The sequence below is a fragment of the Eptatretus burgeri genome, chromosome 16, assembly GCF_056783735.1.
Source record: "Eptatretus burgeri isolate ZD-2024b chromosome 16, Ebu_testis_v1, whole genome shotgun sequence".
Lineage (NCBI taxonomy): Eukaryota > Metazoa > Chordata > Myxini > Myxiniformes > Myxinidae > Eptatretus > Eptatretus burgeri.
In genome coordinates, this window is record NC_140976.1 from 16,362,351 (window position 1) to 16,379,464 (window position 17,114).

General features: G+C 42.4%; 2 protein-coding genes across 6 annotated transcripts in view; both read left to right on the forward strand.

Annotated features, from left to right (window-relative positions):
• FAAP100 (FA core complex associated protein 100) overlaps nt 1-17,114 on the forward strand; it is a 49,077-nt gene that overhangs the window by 19,472 nt on the left and 12,491 nt on the right. The window lies entirely within an intron of this gene.
• On the forward strand, nt 3,089-9,012 carry LOC147010609 (uncharacterized). Its single transcript, XM_085859100.1, has 2 exons — nt 3,089-7,382; nt 7,479-9,012. The coding sequence occupies exons 1-2, from the start codon at nt 7,329-7,331 to the stop codon at nt 8,481-8,483; spliced, it is 1,059 nt and encodes a 352-aa protein (XP_085715226.1). The 5' UTR covers nt 3,089-7,328; the 3' UTR covers nt 8,484-9,012.

The window sequence follows — 17,114 nt, forward strand, 5'->3', positions numbered from 1 at the left end:
TCTACCCTCCGTGTGGGTACTTAGGTAGGTCAAATTTGGCGAGCAACCCTATCCCACGCGGGGGGCCGATTGGCACGATCGTGGTGAGGCCGAAAGGCCCACCCGTGACTAGATCCCGGCGTTAGTCCGAGAGGGTCACGACGGGATTGTCCGTCCGGTGGGCGACGTGCCGCGATTCGAGTTACGTGGCCGCTCGCACGCCGGCGGGCGCGAATCCGCAACATTGGTGTCAGGAGCGGGACACAAACTCATCCCCCTCCTCGCGGCACTGGTATCGGAGAACGGGAAAACGGGCTCTCCTGTCTCCAGCTAAATTCACGGGAATCGGTCCAGGGGTGAGAGGAGCGACCCCTGATTCCCTCCAAATTACGAGCGATTCAAATTAACCCTTTACGAGAGATAAGATGGCGTCTCAAGGCGAGCGGGGGCCGGGGGTATTAGAAATGTATATGTGTAGTAATGTAGGATCCATGGTCCAGGATGAAAACCCCGAGCAGGAAATGTTGGTTGTGCAGGAACACGAACTCCCCCAACTGAACCCAGAGCCCGAAATAGGTGCGGCGGCGGCCGCGGTGTATGACACCTCCCCTCCCCCTCTCTACCAAAACCCCCCGATTCTTGCCGAAACGGCTCACCCAAGCGCACCCGACATGGCCCAGCTATGCGCCATGCTGGCGGCAATGACGGCGAGAATGGATGCGAATACACAACAAATGAACGAAAAAATGGATGCGAATACACAGCAAATGAACGAAGTGAAAACGAAAATGGATGCGAATACACAACAAATGAACGAAGTGAAAACGAAAATGGATGCGAATACACAGCAAATGAACGAAATGGAAACAAACATGAAGGAAGAAATGAAAGGGCTGCGGGGTGAGACTCGGAACATGGGCCGAAGCCTGCAGGCGGGCATGAAGGCAGTAACCGGGGAGCTCAAAATGGCGACGCCACGTGTGGGAGCGAACGAGCTGGGAGGGGGTGCAACGGCTGTCGGGCCCGCGGTGGAGGCGGGTCAGGAGAAAGTAATTCGGGGGACGTGTTGGGCGAGGGTCGTGACGGAAAAAGTGACGGTAACCGAGAGGGACAAACTAATTGGGGTGACGGAGATGTGCACGAGGGAGATAACAAGGGAAGAGACGGAAATAATAGTTGAGACAAGGGAGGTAAAGGGTGAAGAGGTGACCGAGTTGGCAGAGACACGGGAGATGGGAACGATAGAGGGAAGACGACACGATGAAGACGGGGTAAGTGACGCACACACACATGGAGGTAGTGGAGGATAATGGGGGTGAGCTCGCGGACTGGGTGAAGGCCCGGTGCGAGCAGCTGGATAGCCTCCTCCAGGAACGAGGGGAGGGAGTATGCCCCCTTGAGGCGAGTCACGACCAGGTGGGTTCGGTCGTGCTTTGCGAGGTTGAGGGGACGAGTGCTGTGGACAGGTGCACGGAAAGCTTGGGGGGGTATGGAAGCCCCGGAGACCCTTGTGGGGACACAAATCCCCAGTGTGGTTGTCCCGGTGTGTGTGGTGCAAGGTGTGAGTGCGTCCCCGTGTGTGGATGAAACCGCCAGTATGGATGAGACACCGCGGGCGAGTGCCCCCGCGTGTGTGAGTAAGACACCGCGGGCGAGTTCCCCCGCGTGTGTGAGTGAGACACCGCGGGCGAGTGCACCCGCGTGTGTGAGTGAGGCACGTTGTGCGAGTGAGACACCGCGGGCGAGTGCCCCTGCGTGTGTGAGTGGTGTAGTGGAAAGTGTGCCAAAGGGCGTGCTTCCCAGCATGCCGTGTGGGGATGAGGCACCGTGTGTGTGTCGCCGTGTGTGTGAGTGAGGCACGGTGTATGAGTGAGGAACGGTGTATGAGTGAGGCAACGCGGGTGAGCACCCCCGCATGGGTGAGTAGTATGGTTTGTGTGAGGGAAATGGCACGAGTGAGTGATAGGCCGCGAGTGAGTGGAGCCGCGTGTGCAAGGGAAATGGCATGCGTGAGTGAGCGGCCGAGTGTGAGAGAGAGACAGCGTGTGTGTGGTGAATTGAGGGACGTGACGCGGGATCACATGTCGTGCGTCCCGCATGTAAGGGGAAGTCTCCGCGCGGACGGGGTGATTGTCCCTGGGGCATTGTCATTTACATCGGCGGTTCACTTGGTGCTCATTGACTGGTGAGAATTGAGATTATATCGAACTCCGTGCTTATGCGGATTTATTCTGCAATGATTAATTGCACATGTATACATTACTGCTTATGTACTCCTAGCTGTACCTGTATTCCCTGATGTGCCCGTAGAAGCGGCTTCAATCAAATGGAATAAATTGGCCTCTCTGGTCAATTGGTTGGTCAAATTGGTCAATTGACCTCTCTGGTTTGTAGATCTTGTCCATCGTTGGTTTTCTCGGCTCTCTCGACCAACGATGGACAAGATCTACAAACCAGAGAGGTTCGACGCAGACCCGAATGCGACTGACTCGGAAATGAAATGGTTGCATTGGTTCCGTTCCTTCTCACACTATCTGACCATCATCGAAGAGGGAGCCGACAAACTGGCCGCCCTTGTGAATCATGTCTCCCCCAACGTATTCCGGCTCTTCTCGGAGTGTGACACTTACGATGCAGCGATCGACGTGCTGCGGGCGCTCTACGTGAAGCGCAAGAACGAGGTATACATACGACATCTTCTTAACACACGCAAGCAAGCAGCCGGGGAGACAATCGATCAGTTCCTGCAAGCTCTAAAGCAGTTGGGAAAAGACGGCAGTTTCCGGGCCGTAACCGCCGAGGAACACCGGGATGAAGCGACCAGAGAAGCGTTCATCCAAGGACTAAGGGCAGCCCACATACGGCAACGCTTACTGGAGAAAGCACAACCCACTCTTGAAAACGTTGCCGACCAGGCTCGAGCGATGGATACGGCTCAGCAGCAATCTGAGTCATTTGGGACACCGATGCTGCTAATGAACGCTGCTATGGGGGAAACTCAAGGAACCCCACAGGGCACCCCAGACACAGAGGACGGAGGAAAACTCGAGGAATCGGATACCCAGACCTCGTCAAACTCTTCAGCAACTACATCGGTTGGTAAATGCTTCTTTTGTGGGTACAAAAGACACCCCGCCACCAATGCCCCGCCAGAGATGCCACATGCATGAATTGTGACAAGAAAGGGCATTATGCCAGGGTATGTAAAGCTGCTCAAAGGAAAAATAAACCCACTTCTGCGGCCCTCTACTCACAAAAAAACTAACTGCAGCCTCACCGGGGAATCTATCCAAGGCTATCATCAACGTACGAATTAACGGGCATATGGCTGAGGCTCTGATTGATACCGGTAGCTCTGAAAGTTTCGTCAACAGCTCGCTAGTGAAGGGCAGGAAATGGAAGATCCACCCGACAGATAGTACGGTATGCATGGCCGCCACATCACTACAGTCCCGCGTACGAGGGTACTGCAATGTTGAATTGGACGTAAAAGGGTACACGCATCGGGATGTAAAGGTGCTGGTGCTTCATGATTTATTCGCAGACGTAATTCTGGGTCATAATGTCCTCAAGCAGCACACGAGCGTCAAAATACCCTTTGGAGGAAGCAAACCTCGTCTAATTTTAAATGCTCTGACCACCGCAGAGGTAACGTCCCCCCTGCTGTTTGCTAACTTGTCGCCGGACTGTAAACCGATAGCGATCAAATCGCGGCGATATACCACTGCTGATATGAACTTCATCGCTTCTGAGACTAAGCGATTACTGGAAGAAGGAATTATAGAACCGAGCGATTCGCCATGGCGCGCGCAGGTGTTGGTGACTAGCAGCCAGAACCATAAGAAACGAATGGTTGTCGATTACTCTCAGACGGTCAATCGATTCACCACAGTGTGCAAGGTCGCTGTGTGTAAGGGAGATGTCGGTCGGCATGTGTGAACATGCTGCCGCGTCTCCCGGTGTGAGTTTAATGGTGAGGTGTGTTAGCGTCGTGACACGCAGGTGTGCGTGGGTTGAATGGAGACGACGACGGCGACAGAAGAAAGAAAGCCGAGTAGCGGCTGTAGTTGTTTCGGGGACCGTGCCGGGTTCGCCCAGCAGCGCGCGCGAGGTCCGTGCTGTGCAACGCACGAGGCCCCCACGTGCTCGCTTGCGAGAGTGAAGTCCCGGTCCGGAAATGCACGCGGTGGATTTGCCGATCCCGCGGATGGACAAAGTTTAGGCAGGATTTCGGATTTGGACCGGACGGGTTCTCCACGCGATCGTGTGTGTTAAGCTCCAACGGGCAAAGCACATGTGTTCGCGTGGGGAACCCCTCGAGACGTGGGGCTTGTGTTTTTTTTTATGCGCACGGTGACGTCATGGCTGCACGCGGGGTTGGAATCCGGCAGGAGGGGTATCCCTGCCGGATGGTACCGTCCAAGGAGGGACGAGGTACATGTGCAGCTGCATGACGTCACGGGCAGGTGCAAAGTGCGCGAGCTGTGAGTTGCCGCGCTGGTGCTGCGCATGTGGAAAAAAAAAAAGAAAAAGCAAGCCTCACTTTCGGGTGCACAGGATTCGCGGGCAAGGGGTGGAAGACCCCCTTACCTGGGCACAGGATGAAACTAGTTGGGGGGAAGGGTTAGCTTAGCTAGACCGGCTCCATGGGGCAGGGGTAAGTCCTCATGGGGCCCGTGGAATGGATTAGTTAGAGGGATTTAAATGAGCTTTAGGTGGGGAAATAAAAGTTATTTTAGAGATTTGGAGACAGTGACAGCCTTGGGATGTGTAGAGTTGACGTAGTTTAGCTACGTAGTGTTAAAAGGAACGTGCTTTAGTGTAAGGGACGACGTGGGAGCACGAGTTAGTTAGGGGATGTAGTTAGAAGGATGGCAGAGTTCAGTGCTGTGTGTGTTGAAGAGTTGGTGAGAAGTGGAAACGTGTACTTGGTGAGTGGGTGAGGCCAGCGAGTCTGTGTGAATGGAGCGAATGGGGACTGCATGGTGCGATGAGTGATTGGGGGGAGGAGTGACTCCCGCCCAAGGGACCCCGGGGTCAGTGTAAAGTGAGTTAGGGGGTTAGTCAAATTAACAAAAATGGAGGTCGTTTTGTTGTTGGTGGGAGTGTAGGCTCGAAACCCGTTTGGAGGGGTGCAGGAGCCCTGTTGATGGGCTGGGAGCGTGGCTGCGAAAGGTGAGTATCGCTGAGTGGGTACCCCGGGCACCAGGCTAGTCGGCCGTAGTAGGCCAAGGGCCCATGGGGGGCCGGGATAGCGTAGTGGGCACGGGTGCGCCTGCTTGGTGCGGGGGCCCGGGGCGCCATTAGCCGCGTGGGCAGTGTTGTGGGCACGGGTGACCCTCGGAAAGGGGCCCGGGAAGCCAGCCTGCCACGTGTGCGTTTCAGGGGAGGTGCCATGGGGGGCACTCCCCGGTGTTAGGGAGCTGGTAGGCTCGGAGGCAGTGTAGTGCCCGGGGGTGCCATAGCTGGAGGATCGGCAGAGGGTCGTGCCTGCCAAAGGGAGCCACGTGTCCCAGCCATGAGACCGTGTGAGGGCACGGAGAGAAAATTGGGGGGCGAGGCCCGAAATTGTGAGGACACCAACACAGGCGACGGGAATCTGGGTTGTTAGAACCAATAGCTTAAGCGAGAGGCGCTTGTTGAAAGCCCCGGGGTAGTTTAACAGTTAAATGGTTAGGGTAGATAGGAAGTGTACCCCTCCGCACCATCCATCCCTTCGCTCTCGTTGTGGGCCGCTGGACCCACTTTGTGTTAAGATCGCTGAACTCTGGGGAGGCCATTCTGAGGCTTGGATTGGGCCTCGACACAGGACGCTAGCTCTCCCTTGTTCCCCTCCGAGAAGGGAACGTAGGGGTTGGGAGTAGGCTAGGTGACAGGATAGGTTAGCCGAACAAGGACAGTACAGGGGGTTAGGGGACGATTTATAGTGGGGAAGTAAAAATAAAAAAATAAGTTGGGGGCTAAATTGGGGTTTGACAAATTAAGGGAGTGGGTATGGACAGTGACAGGCAAAGGCGATAGGTTGGGAGGGAGACCGTAGGGTAGGTCCGAGCCCGCCTTCCGAGTGACCAGCACCACCGCACTCCCTCCACCAACCTCCACTGCAAGGCAAAGGCCGGCCCACTTCATCGGCAGCTGTTGTTTTGCTGCAAGACCAGTGCCGGCCGGATCATCTGCTGGCTGTGTTGCTGCAAGGCCTGTGCCGGCCCACTTCATCGGCAGCTGTTGTTTTGCTGCAGGGCCTGTGCCGGCTGGATCGTCAGCAGCTGTTTACTTCAAGGCCTGTGCCGGCCAGTTCATCTGCCGGCTGTGTTTGCCTGCAGCAGCCCTGTTCTGCAGGCTGTGGTTGCCTGATCACCTTTGCCATGCCCATGCCCACTGCCCCTGTTCACCAGCCCGTTCAATTTTTGCTTTGCCCCCCCCCCTGTTCATTGCCATGTGCGCCAGGATCAGAAAGCAACAGTTTGCAAGCTGCGAGAACTGCCCTGTTGGCAGCTACAACACGGGCCTGCAGTGGCGGCCCGTGCACCGTGTTTGTGTCCATCCATCCATCCGTTGAGCTCTTTGCGTGTGCCACTTGAGCTGGCACGGAGACTGCGTTTGTGCAGCCCATGCACCGTTGTGGTTCACTGCGTTCAGTTCAAAGGGGAGGCCTTGGACTGCGTGTGAGCAGCCGGCCACGTTCCCTGTCACCTGCATTGTTGAGTCAGAGACTGCATGCGAGCAGCCTGGCTCCCTGCTAACTGCTTTCTTTTTGCAGAGTCCATTGATCCTGGGCCATGGTTTCGTGTAAAATTTGTAAGTTCAGGTTAAGATGTACTGTACATATAAGTGCGCCCCCGGCATGTCTGTCCTCGCGCCGGCAATTTTATTTAAGTCGTCCGTGTGAGTGAGTTTGTTTAGGTAGTTACTCAGCCCTCAGGTTATTTATTTTGGGGACACGAATACCATGAATGTCGCACTCAGGGATCCGTAGGTAAAATGTACTAGGGGAAAACTACACATGATGGCACACGAAAATTTGACGACTCGGGACGAGTCTGTAAAAAGGGGAGGGGGTACTTTTGCCCCGCCTACTTTTGCCCCGCCTAAGCCCCGCCTACTTTTGCTAAGCCCCGCCTACTCTTACATCATTTCCAGTTCATCTCTGACTCACAAAGAAATCACTAGAAAATTCCAGCATGTTATGGTTTTGAAAAATTTCCCAATGAAGGCTTGCCCAGGGAATTTCCAAAGGAAACCACACCCACCAGTCTTTCCCTATAAAAGCTTCAAGCCCAGGCTCCATTTTAAACATTTTTTTTTGCTGGCAATGGTGTGCTGTGTGCTTGCCTGGAACTCAGACTTGTATGGAACTAAACCTTCAAGTTGATGAACTGGATTCAAACCTCTTATCTGTTGAGGTAAGATTTTTATTTTCCTATTTTTAGTTCCTTTTAAACATCGACTCGTTTAATAATTAAATAACTTAATTAATACATTATTATTTTCTCTCACAGGAAATTGTATCTGAAATACGAAATGAAAATACTGCTTTTGCTACAACTTGGAGCGAAATTGTTGACTTGGTTGAAGACCTTATGAGCGACCAAGACCCACAAAATGAGTTCGTCCTTGATGATCCAACCAAAGAGTTATACCTTGGAGACCAGCAAAGTCCTGAAAAAGAGTTTTGCAACAATAGTACTCATTGTGAGTTATCAAGCCAATACCCCCTGAACAAGTTATACCTTGATGAGCCAGAATACAAGTTTTACCTTGGAGACTCACAATTTTCAGACATTTTAAAAAATGGAGTTTTCCTTGATGATCCACAGTTATACTATGTGAGATCTATCACCGAAACCCATCAAAATTGGAAAAATGGAGATTTCCTTGATGATCCACAGTTATACTATGTGAGATCTATCACCGAAACCCATCAAAATTGGAAAAATGGAGATTTCCTTGATGATCCACAGTTATACTATGTGAGATCTATCACCGAAACCCATCAAAATTGGAAAAATGGAGATTTCCTTGATGATCCACAGTTATACTATGTGAGATCTATTACCGAAACCCATAAAAATTGGAAAAATGGAGTTTTCCTTGATGATCCACAGTTATACTATGTGAGATCTATCACTGAAACCCATAAAAATTGGGAAAATGGAGTTTTCCTTGATGATCCACAGTTATACTATGTGAGATCTATCACTGAAACCCACTATATTTCTGGAAATTGTGATTCTACCTTGGAGTCTTGGATAGATGGTTATATTTTTGGAGACTTGAAATGTGGGTTCTGGCTTGATAACTCACAATGTGATACATATCTTGGAAACTCAACAGGAATGTGGTTATACCTTGGAGACTTGGAAAGTTGGGTTTATTTTGAAGACTTGAAATGCCACCACTCTTTGGGATCTAAACCTATCAAGAAAATTCTTACTCCCCCTTTCTACGTCATCAAACCTGAAAGCCTTAAAAGACAGAATTGGAAGAAGAGAAAAAAAACATAAAAAATATACATTGTTCGTTCTGGGAAGAAAGTGCAGGCTTACTCCCCCTTTCTACGTCATCAAACCTGAAAGCCTTAAAAGACAGAATTGGAAGAAGAGAAAAAAACATAAAAAATATACATTGTTCGTTCTGGGAAGAAAGTGCAGGCTTACTCCCCCTTTCTACGTCATCAAACCTGAAAGCCTTAAAAGACAGAATTGGAAGAAGAGAAAAAAAAATATATATATATATATATATATATATATATATATATATATATATATATATATATATATATATATATATATATATATATATTTAGGTGGAAATCTCATTTTGAAAAAGACATTGTGTTGGGCGAGGATTGAGTTGGGGTTGAGATTTTGAACGTGGGGGTTGGGGTTGAGATTTTGAATGTGAGGGTTGGGACACACACACACACACACACACACACACACACACACACACACACACACACACACACACACACACACACACACACACACACACACACACACACACACACACACACACACACACACACACACACACACACACACATCAACAAACAAAAGTTAAGCCTTGACTATTCAGTTGAGGATTCTGTGTTTGGGGTTCACAGATCTAAAAACGTCCCCCTTGACACACATTATATACTGTAATACACCTCGGACTTGTCCCTCTAGTGTCCACAAAGGTGTACAGTAGGAGGGAGTGAAGGGACAACCCATTGCTCCCATGAGTATTATCTGCTTAGTTTTGTCTTTTGTAATTCCTGTGAATAAAATGAACCTAAAATCTCTTCCCCTTCCAAATCATATATTTTATAAGTCCAAAGAACCGTATCTATTACATCAACAATTTAAAAAAGTTCTTTCGTCCATCGTTCAGTAAAACCCTTTTCAAAATGAGATTTCCACCGATATATTCTTACGATATCACCAACTTTGAACTTAGGTTTTCTGACATTAATCTCTTTTTCATATTTTAATTTTGTAAATGTTTCTGATGGTTTCATATTTGTTGACGTGTGAATCGTGTCATTATACTTATCCACAATATCCTGAATAAAAGATGACCATTGTTGTGAACCGAGCTGTGTGAATTTTTTATATAGTCTCTCTTTTAAGGTACGATTAAAACGTTCAACAACAACTGCCTTCCCTTCATTAAAGGTACTGTATAATGTAATACTGTTATTTTTTAGAAAATTCATAAATGTCTTGTTATAAAACTCTCTACCCTCATCAGTCCACAATTTTTTAGGTTTTCTCTTACTTTTATTAAATATCTGTTGAAAAGCTAACATAAGAGTATTACCTGTTTTGTTTTTTAAAGGGACAACCCATGCATATCTACTCCTCAAATCAATAACGGTTAAAGCATACTTGTACCCCTTATCATGATTGAGTTCAATCAAATCAGCAGACCAGATATAATCAACTTCCTTGGAATAAACTTTCCTTCTCTGAAACTTTGTGAATATTGGTTCATGTAATTCATCAGCTAATTGCTCTTCAGTCTTAATGGCATCATTAGAGCCTATAAGTTTTTTGAATTTCCAAGTCCAAGTTTCAATTTAGCACTGATCATCTTCTTCACAATGAACCGATCAACTTTTTCTCTCAAGGTTGGATTTTGTATCAGAGACAAATTATACAACATTTCTCTATCGGCTTCATGCTTTTCTTCCAACGTTGTGGTATTCCCATAATCAATATCGTGTCTCATGCACACTTCATCAACTCTATTGATTGGTTTACTCCATGATTTAGGATTGTCTGCCTCATCTAATCTTTTATCTAAGTTTGTGCCTGGACCACAGAAAGAATACCCTGGTAGATGTAATTCCCCTGGTATTCCAGTAGTTGTAAATTTACTTCCTGATAAAAACTTTTGTATATCTCCTCCGAGTTTGTGTTTGGAGATAAATTGATTTTTTTTTGAACCACACACCGAACATATACCTTTTTGTATAACCCTGTTATTTTTACTTTTAATATATGAAATATTTTTAGTATTAGTTTTCTTTTTACATTTGAGACAATAACTCATTTATTTATGTGAAAAATTTCTGCAGAGTGCAAAAACCTTTTTAGTTTCCAACATGCACATTTGAATCTTAATTTTTAAAACATAAAGAATCCTTAGAAATGCCTTCACTCTCTCCTCCATTTATTTAAGAAAAAACAAATGAAAAACTTGAATTAAAATCTATATCTTGTCGATGTTAATAGTCTTGTCGAAAGTATTGCAAATAGACTTGTCAATTCTTTGTTTTCCTCCTCGGTGGGTTGTTATTTTCTGTAATACCACCAATCTTTTTTTAATCTCACTGGTTTCCATATTTTGATATTTATTCATCCACTCTCTTTCCTCCCTCTCCTCCCTCTCTCTCTTCTCCCTTTCCTCCCTCTCTCTCTCTTCTCTCTCTTCTCCCTTTCATCCCTCTCTCTCTTCTCTCTTTCCTCCCTCTCTCTCTTCTCCTTTTCCTCCTTCTCTTTCTTCTCCCTCTCCTCCTTCTCTCTCTTTTCCTTTTCCTCCTCTTCCCTCTCTTCTTCAACTCCTTCCTCATCCCTTACTATCCTTGAATCGCTTACACCCCATAGAATATTATACATATATTCATCAGGATTTCTTGTTATTCCTGTATCCAAAATAATTTTTTTTTACAACAGGAAACCAATAAAATTTCTTTTGAATTTCTAAAAGAGCCTTACCTTTTCTTAACTTTATAATTTTTTCATTATTTAACATTCTAATTAAATCTAAAGTTGTAGGTTTATCAACATCAGCATAATGCCAATCTTTTATTGAAAATACCTCATTCTTATGTTGTAGAACATATTTATTAAAATACCGAATACCCTTTTCTTGAAGGTATGCTTGGACACAGAAATGATAATTTTCTTGAAGCCTTCTTGCTGTCATTTATGTATTAGAAATATATGTTAGAATAATATTATGGCACGAAACACCTCCCCATCTTCCCATAGTTAAATCATTTTGTATTTCCTTACTTATTATATATAATCCTGTTTTTTCTGTTTTCATGAGATAAACAAGGGCAAAACCATTATTATATTTACCCTTATTAAATTCTTTTATTTGTTGTTTACTAATCGTAGCCCCACAAAACTCATTCTCGATACCAAGTGGATAATATTCTTCCTTACGAGACTGATTTAATTGTTCCAGGTCTTCGAGGTTAATTTTAAATGACCAATTATACCCTAAATCATTCATATCATACCCCCATTGTTCTATTCTCATACAAACGATACGCCCTTCTTTATAAAAATTTATTTTAATTCGAACTGTGAATTCTGTATGACCTGGAGATAATATCAACACTTCTGTATCTTTGGAATACATGGCAGTTTTATTTAAGTATATATTGTGATAAATCGCTTAATCTCACCAAGTCATTCGCGTCAGTCGGGCTTGGATAATTTTTTAATTTAAAAGCATTTTTCATGTTAATATTTTTGGTTATATTATATTTATGTCGTTCAGCCTGTGCCTTTGTGTAATAATTTGATAAATCAATATCCAGTTCTTGAGATACATCAAAGATAGAACCATCTTTACCAACATAAGTCATTTATATTAGATTAAAAATAATATCATAAATTTTTTTATTTTTGTTGAGTTGAAATAACACATATAGACATAATTGACCACAACACTTGGAATTTAATTCTTGGACTTGAAATGTTTGATAAACACCATTCTGTAAGAATTTTATGACTTCAACAGGTGGTGGAAGACCAAAACTATCAAAATAATATTTGTCTTGACTATTAAAAATACAAACCCAATGAGAACCGTTCCCATCATTATCTTCTAAGTTCATAATAATATTCTTTGTGTGTTTCGGCACATTTGTTAATTCATCTCTCATACAAATAACCACATTATGAATTTTTAATTTCTTACAATATTTAACAAGTTGTAAATTTGATGTTGTATTCTTTCCAAATTCTTTCAACCACTCATCAATGCTCATTTATTTATTAGAAAGAGATAATCCATTACCTCTTTTCGTTAATTTTACACCTGCTTGTGCTATAGAAGAAAGCATATCTCCAACTAACAATCTCGCTTTATCAGGCAGACCTTCAAGTTTTTCAGCAAAATCTACAATTACACCACTTCCACTAATTTGTTTCTCCAACTCTTTGTTATGTCTTTCCAATTCTTTTTGAGCCTGGAGTTGAGCCTTCCTTTCGTTGGCAGTTTTCACCGCTGTTGAAATACCACCCGTCAATGCTCCAACCGCACTTAAACCAGCAAATAAAGGAATTAGAAATGGGAGAAATCCTCCACTCGTCTCTCTTATTGAATATTTTTTCAACATTGGTTTTGTCATTTTAATTTTAAGTGAGCCAGTGTCATTCAAGATTTTAACCTGTTCTCTTGTGAGCAAAACATCAATTGTTACTGCTCCTTTTCTCTGAATTGTATTAACGTTAATGGTACAAGGCTTTTGATTTTGAACACAAGATGATAGTTTATGAAGATTGATTTGATTAACATATACCCCAGTTGGTACTTTGCCACTCATTTATTTAACAAAAAATTATGTGAGACTAATCATCACACCATTATCTGTATTAATCTGCAATTCTGTTTCTTCCAAAAGCAAACAATATGTATCAACTTCTTCACTCTCTCCTCTTTCAATGTATAGGGAAGTATCCACTCGATTAGACTTTATAGTTTCCTTTTGAGCGCTCAGGTCAAACGCATAGATTGTATACAAACTTTTAAATGCTGTCATATCCAAAATAGGTTCTTTATTTCCATTACTTTCACACACCTTTTGGTAAGACTTGTATGCTTCAGCAAAATCATTTTTTTCCCAATTAATTTCCAATCTATCTCGTGGATAAAATGTTCAATCTAGAGAAACGCGAAGTTGTTTCACCTTAGCATTATCACTCAATGCATTATTCTTATCAGTAGCAGTATCACCATCTGGCTTTTTAAAAATCAACCACAGATATCGTGGCTTTCCTTCCAGAACACCCAAATTCCACGTGTAAGTAGTTTGGTTGAGTTTAACGTGTTGACATCTTATTTTGAGGTATGATACACTGAGTGGTTTCTTTGAGTTAAGTCTTCGATTCAACATCTCTTCTGTTTTAAGATTAGGAGTATATTCACTGATATACCAACTCATCTCCTCAATTACAAATTTATTCTGTTCACCAAAAGCACTACCAACACCAAAAAGCAATCTATTTTCATTATCATTCCTTTGTAGTTGAAATCTAATTTTAAGACCATACAGAACTTTATCATGATCACAAAATCCAAATATACCTTTAAGAGGAACTGCCACAGTAAAACTATTTTCTGCTTTTGTATCATCATTATACATTCCTTTCCTTTGAGTATATCCAGGGTCTGTGTTTGTTCCCGTTGACATATCAGGAATAAAACCTTCGACAGACCCCTTTCCCATTCTATCACTGAATGTATAGAGTGTAAATTTCATCATTTCAGATACAGCAGAGACATAATCAACCGCTTCAACTTCTTGTGTTCCAATATACAAACGCACACTATCAAACATTTTCCAGAAGAAATCATTTACAAGTGTAGCGTTTGTGTTATTCCCAGCCTTAGTGAATTTAAATTTACACAACAAGAAACTTTCGGAGAGATTCAAATAGGTTTGTTGATTATTTATTTCAAAACTTTTTGTACCATTCGTATTCCAGTCTGTTCCAGTTATTGCATTTACCTTGAAGTAATCTTCTTTTTTAGTGGAGTTTGAGATAATAATAGTATCATCCAAATCATAGATACTATCAATTGCTTCCATACTTGTATTTATTTAGGAAAAAAGATGTTAAAACTTTTGAAACCCTGATCCAAGTATTTGAATTATTTTCTGTCGTTCTTGGGGGGACAACTGAGTGTTACCTTTCTTAATTTATTTTATTGCTTGTAATTTATGAGATTCCTTCTGAGCATCTTTTATACTCTTTACAGCACCTGCTACATTTCCCACAGCAGAAGCAGTTGAACCAATTAGATCTTTATGTTTAAGAATAGTTGAACCAATACCCATGAGAGTATCAATTATCCCATCTCCTCTAAATTGATGTCCAACACCCCTTTGTCTCTTAGGTTTATAGTATCCTCTACCAAGATACATACCTTCACCCTTGTAGTATGGGGAAAGGAACATCCCATCCCCTGTAATTATTTTATATTTTCCCAACTCGTGTTTCCTCACAATAACCATCGTATTTATTTATTGGAAAACTTCACGTAGGTGAATTCTGATGGATATAACTTCTCCATTAAAAGAAATCACACGATTATCTTGGTCGGTTATCCTAAAATTTACTCTGTGTATGGTTTTTCCTGACACAGGTAGATAAACCAAATTTTTGGGTTCCATATTGAATTTATAACCAATTGGGGTTGAGTCTGTGCTGAATGAAAATATTGTATTTGTTTTTTTTCCATCATTATAAGCACCATCAATCAAATCACAGTGAATTAACACTGAATTTATTCCTGAGGATATTTGAATGACATTATCACTGTAAAACGTCCCATTAGTTTCAATCTTTTTTGAGGAGAAACCCAATAACTCTCTAAATGAATTATCAATTGTGAAATCAACCTTGTAGTTATTTTTAACTTTAATCGTTGATTTTGAAGTATGTTTTTGAATGTTTATAACAATATTTTTGGTTCATCACCCTGTTCTTTCATAAGACGAGCAATTTCGGAAGATATTTGAGAAATCTCATATGCTCCGGGTGAGACTGTTATCGTTTTGTATCCACTTCCCGGATTATAACTAAACTTGTCATTTTTCTCGGTTATATTAAATAAGGTATTATAAGTTTCCATGGACAATAAAGATGCCTCATATTCTTTTGTTGTGTCAAGTTGTAGTGGGTATGGGAATGAAGATGTGTGGTCGCTTGTTGTGAAATTGAAACTAAGGATTGTGCTTCTCATCTTATTTAATAAGAGATAAAATGTATTTATATTGATATTTATTAATTATTTTCATGTTCATCAACTGGTCTAAAATGGCTGATGCTTCATTAAAACAATTGTTATTTCCAGCCTTCTTACTGCCTAACAACAATAACAGTCTATTAACTAATTGCGATGGGTCATTTGGAAGAAAACTAACACCTGAACCAAGGATACTTAAAGCCTGAATAATGTGTTTCTCCTTCTCATTCTTCCTACTTTTACCAGAAAGAATAACCTTATAATTTAGAGTGTTCAGCAGATCAATATATACTCTATCATCATTATTTTCCATATCTAATGGTTTATCAATATACTTTGATTCATCCCTCACAGTTGAACCTTGTCTTCCATCTTTTGTGAGAAGAAACATTAATCTTACAGTTTCTTTAAATCTCATAAAGTTAGTTTAACAGGGGGTTGAGCAGAACCGAAGAACCTTAATTCATCATTAAATATCAATACCTTTTCTTGAACAAGATGAAATATTGCTGGTTGTTCTGTTGGAATGAGTCCTGCTTTGGTTTTTGAATCCGCTGAATATTCATTGTTTTGAACAGCATTCACAATATAATCAGGGGGTTGATTAATCTCTTCCAGTTGTTGAAATAAACCTTCATCATCATATTCTAATTCTCCAATATGCTCTAATTCTTCCTCCGTCATTTGACTGGAATCTTTTAACATTTGGAGCTTTCTGGGAGTATATTCTACTGTGGGAACTGTGGAAACATCTTTCATTTTTTCTTGGGAAGTTTTTAAAAGTGGTTTAAAAAATTTCTCTTGTTTTCTTTCAAATGCTTCTTCGCCCGTTAGTTTCTTTCTGCGTTTCTTCTTTATGTCTTCCTGCTGTTTTACAACTTTTGAAACCAACTCTTGATGTTCCTTAAATCTTCTTGCTCTTTCTTTTGCATCCATTTATTTATTGTAAAATATCATTTAATGAATTGTAAAGATCAACAGGGAAATTTTCCTTTTCTTCATCATTCAAGTAGATGTGTTCAAATAAATCCTTTTCTTTAAATATTTCATCAAATTCTTTGTTAACATTAATGCGAGTTGTAATTTCTTCTTCACTAATCCTTGCATCTCTGCTTTTCATACGTTTGCGTTGAGTTTCTTCATCAACATCAAAACCGAATGATAAAATCTTCACCCCGCTCAGATATTTAATAATTTGTCTCGTTCCTTCTGGATTAGTTTCTAATATCCCAACACCACCAGATTTTAGTTTCCTTAACTCACTCTTACAATGTGAATATTTTGTTTTACCAAGAGAAACCTCCTCAAATATTTGTCCTTCATACCTCAATCGCATATGTTCCTCCAATGAAATATAGTGATAATCTTCACCTTTTACTTCTCCAGGTCTTATTGCTCCAGTTGTTGTTGATACAATGCGTATCACGGGGTGTTTTTTAAGTAAATTTACAATATTCTCATTTGTACTACACAAGAACCTTGATTTATGAAAGTTTTTTCCAGAAGCAGATTTACCCACAAGATTTATAATAATAGTTGTCATTTATATATGTAATTGTTTATAAAACAAAAAATATATCCCTTCGTATCTCATCTTCTTTCACAACAATATATTTATATTTTTCAGTCGTGTGCTTCATGTAATCCTCAAATTTCTT

Bases quoted from the DNA above. Each gene is read 5' to 3' on its own strand.
- LOC147010609 (XM_085859100.1), top strand. From the start codon at position 7,329: ATGGAACTAAACCTTCAAGTTGATGAACTGGATTCAAACCTCTTATCT. The intron at 7,383-7,478 runs GTAAGATTTTTA...TTTCTCTCACAG, and splicing joins CAAACCTCTTATCTGTTGAG to GAAATTGTATCTGAAATACG.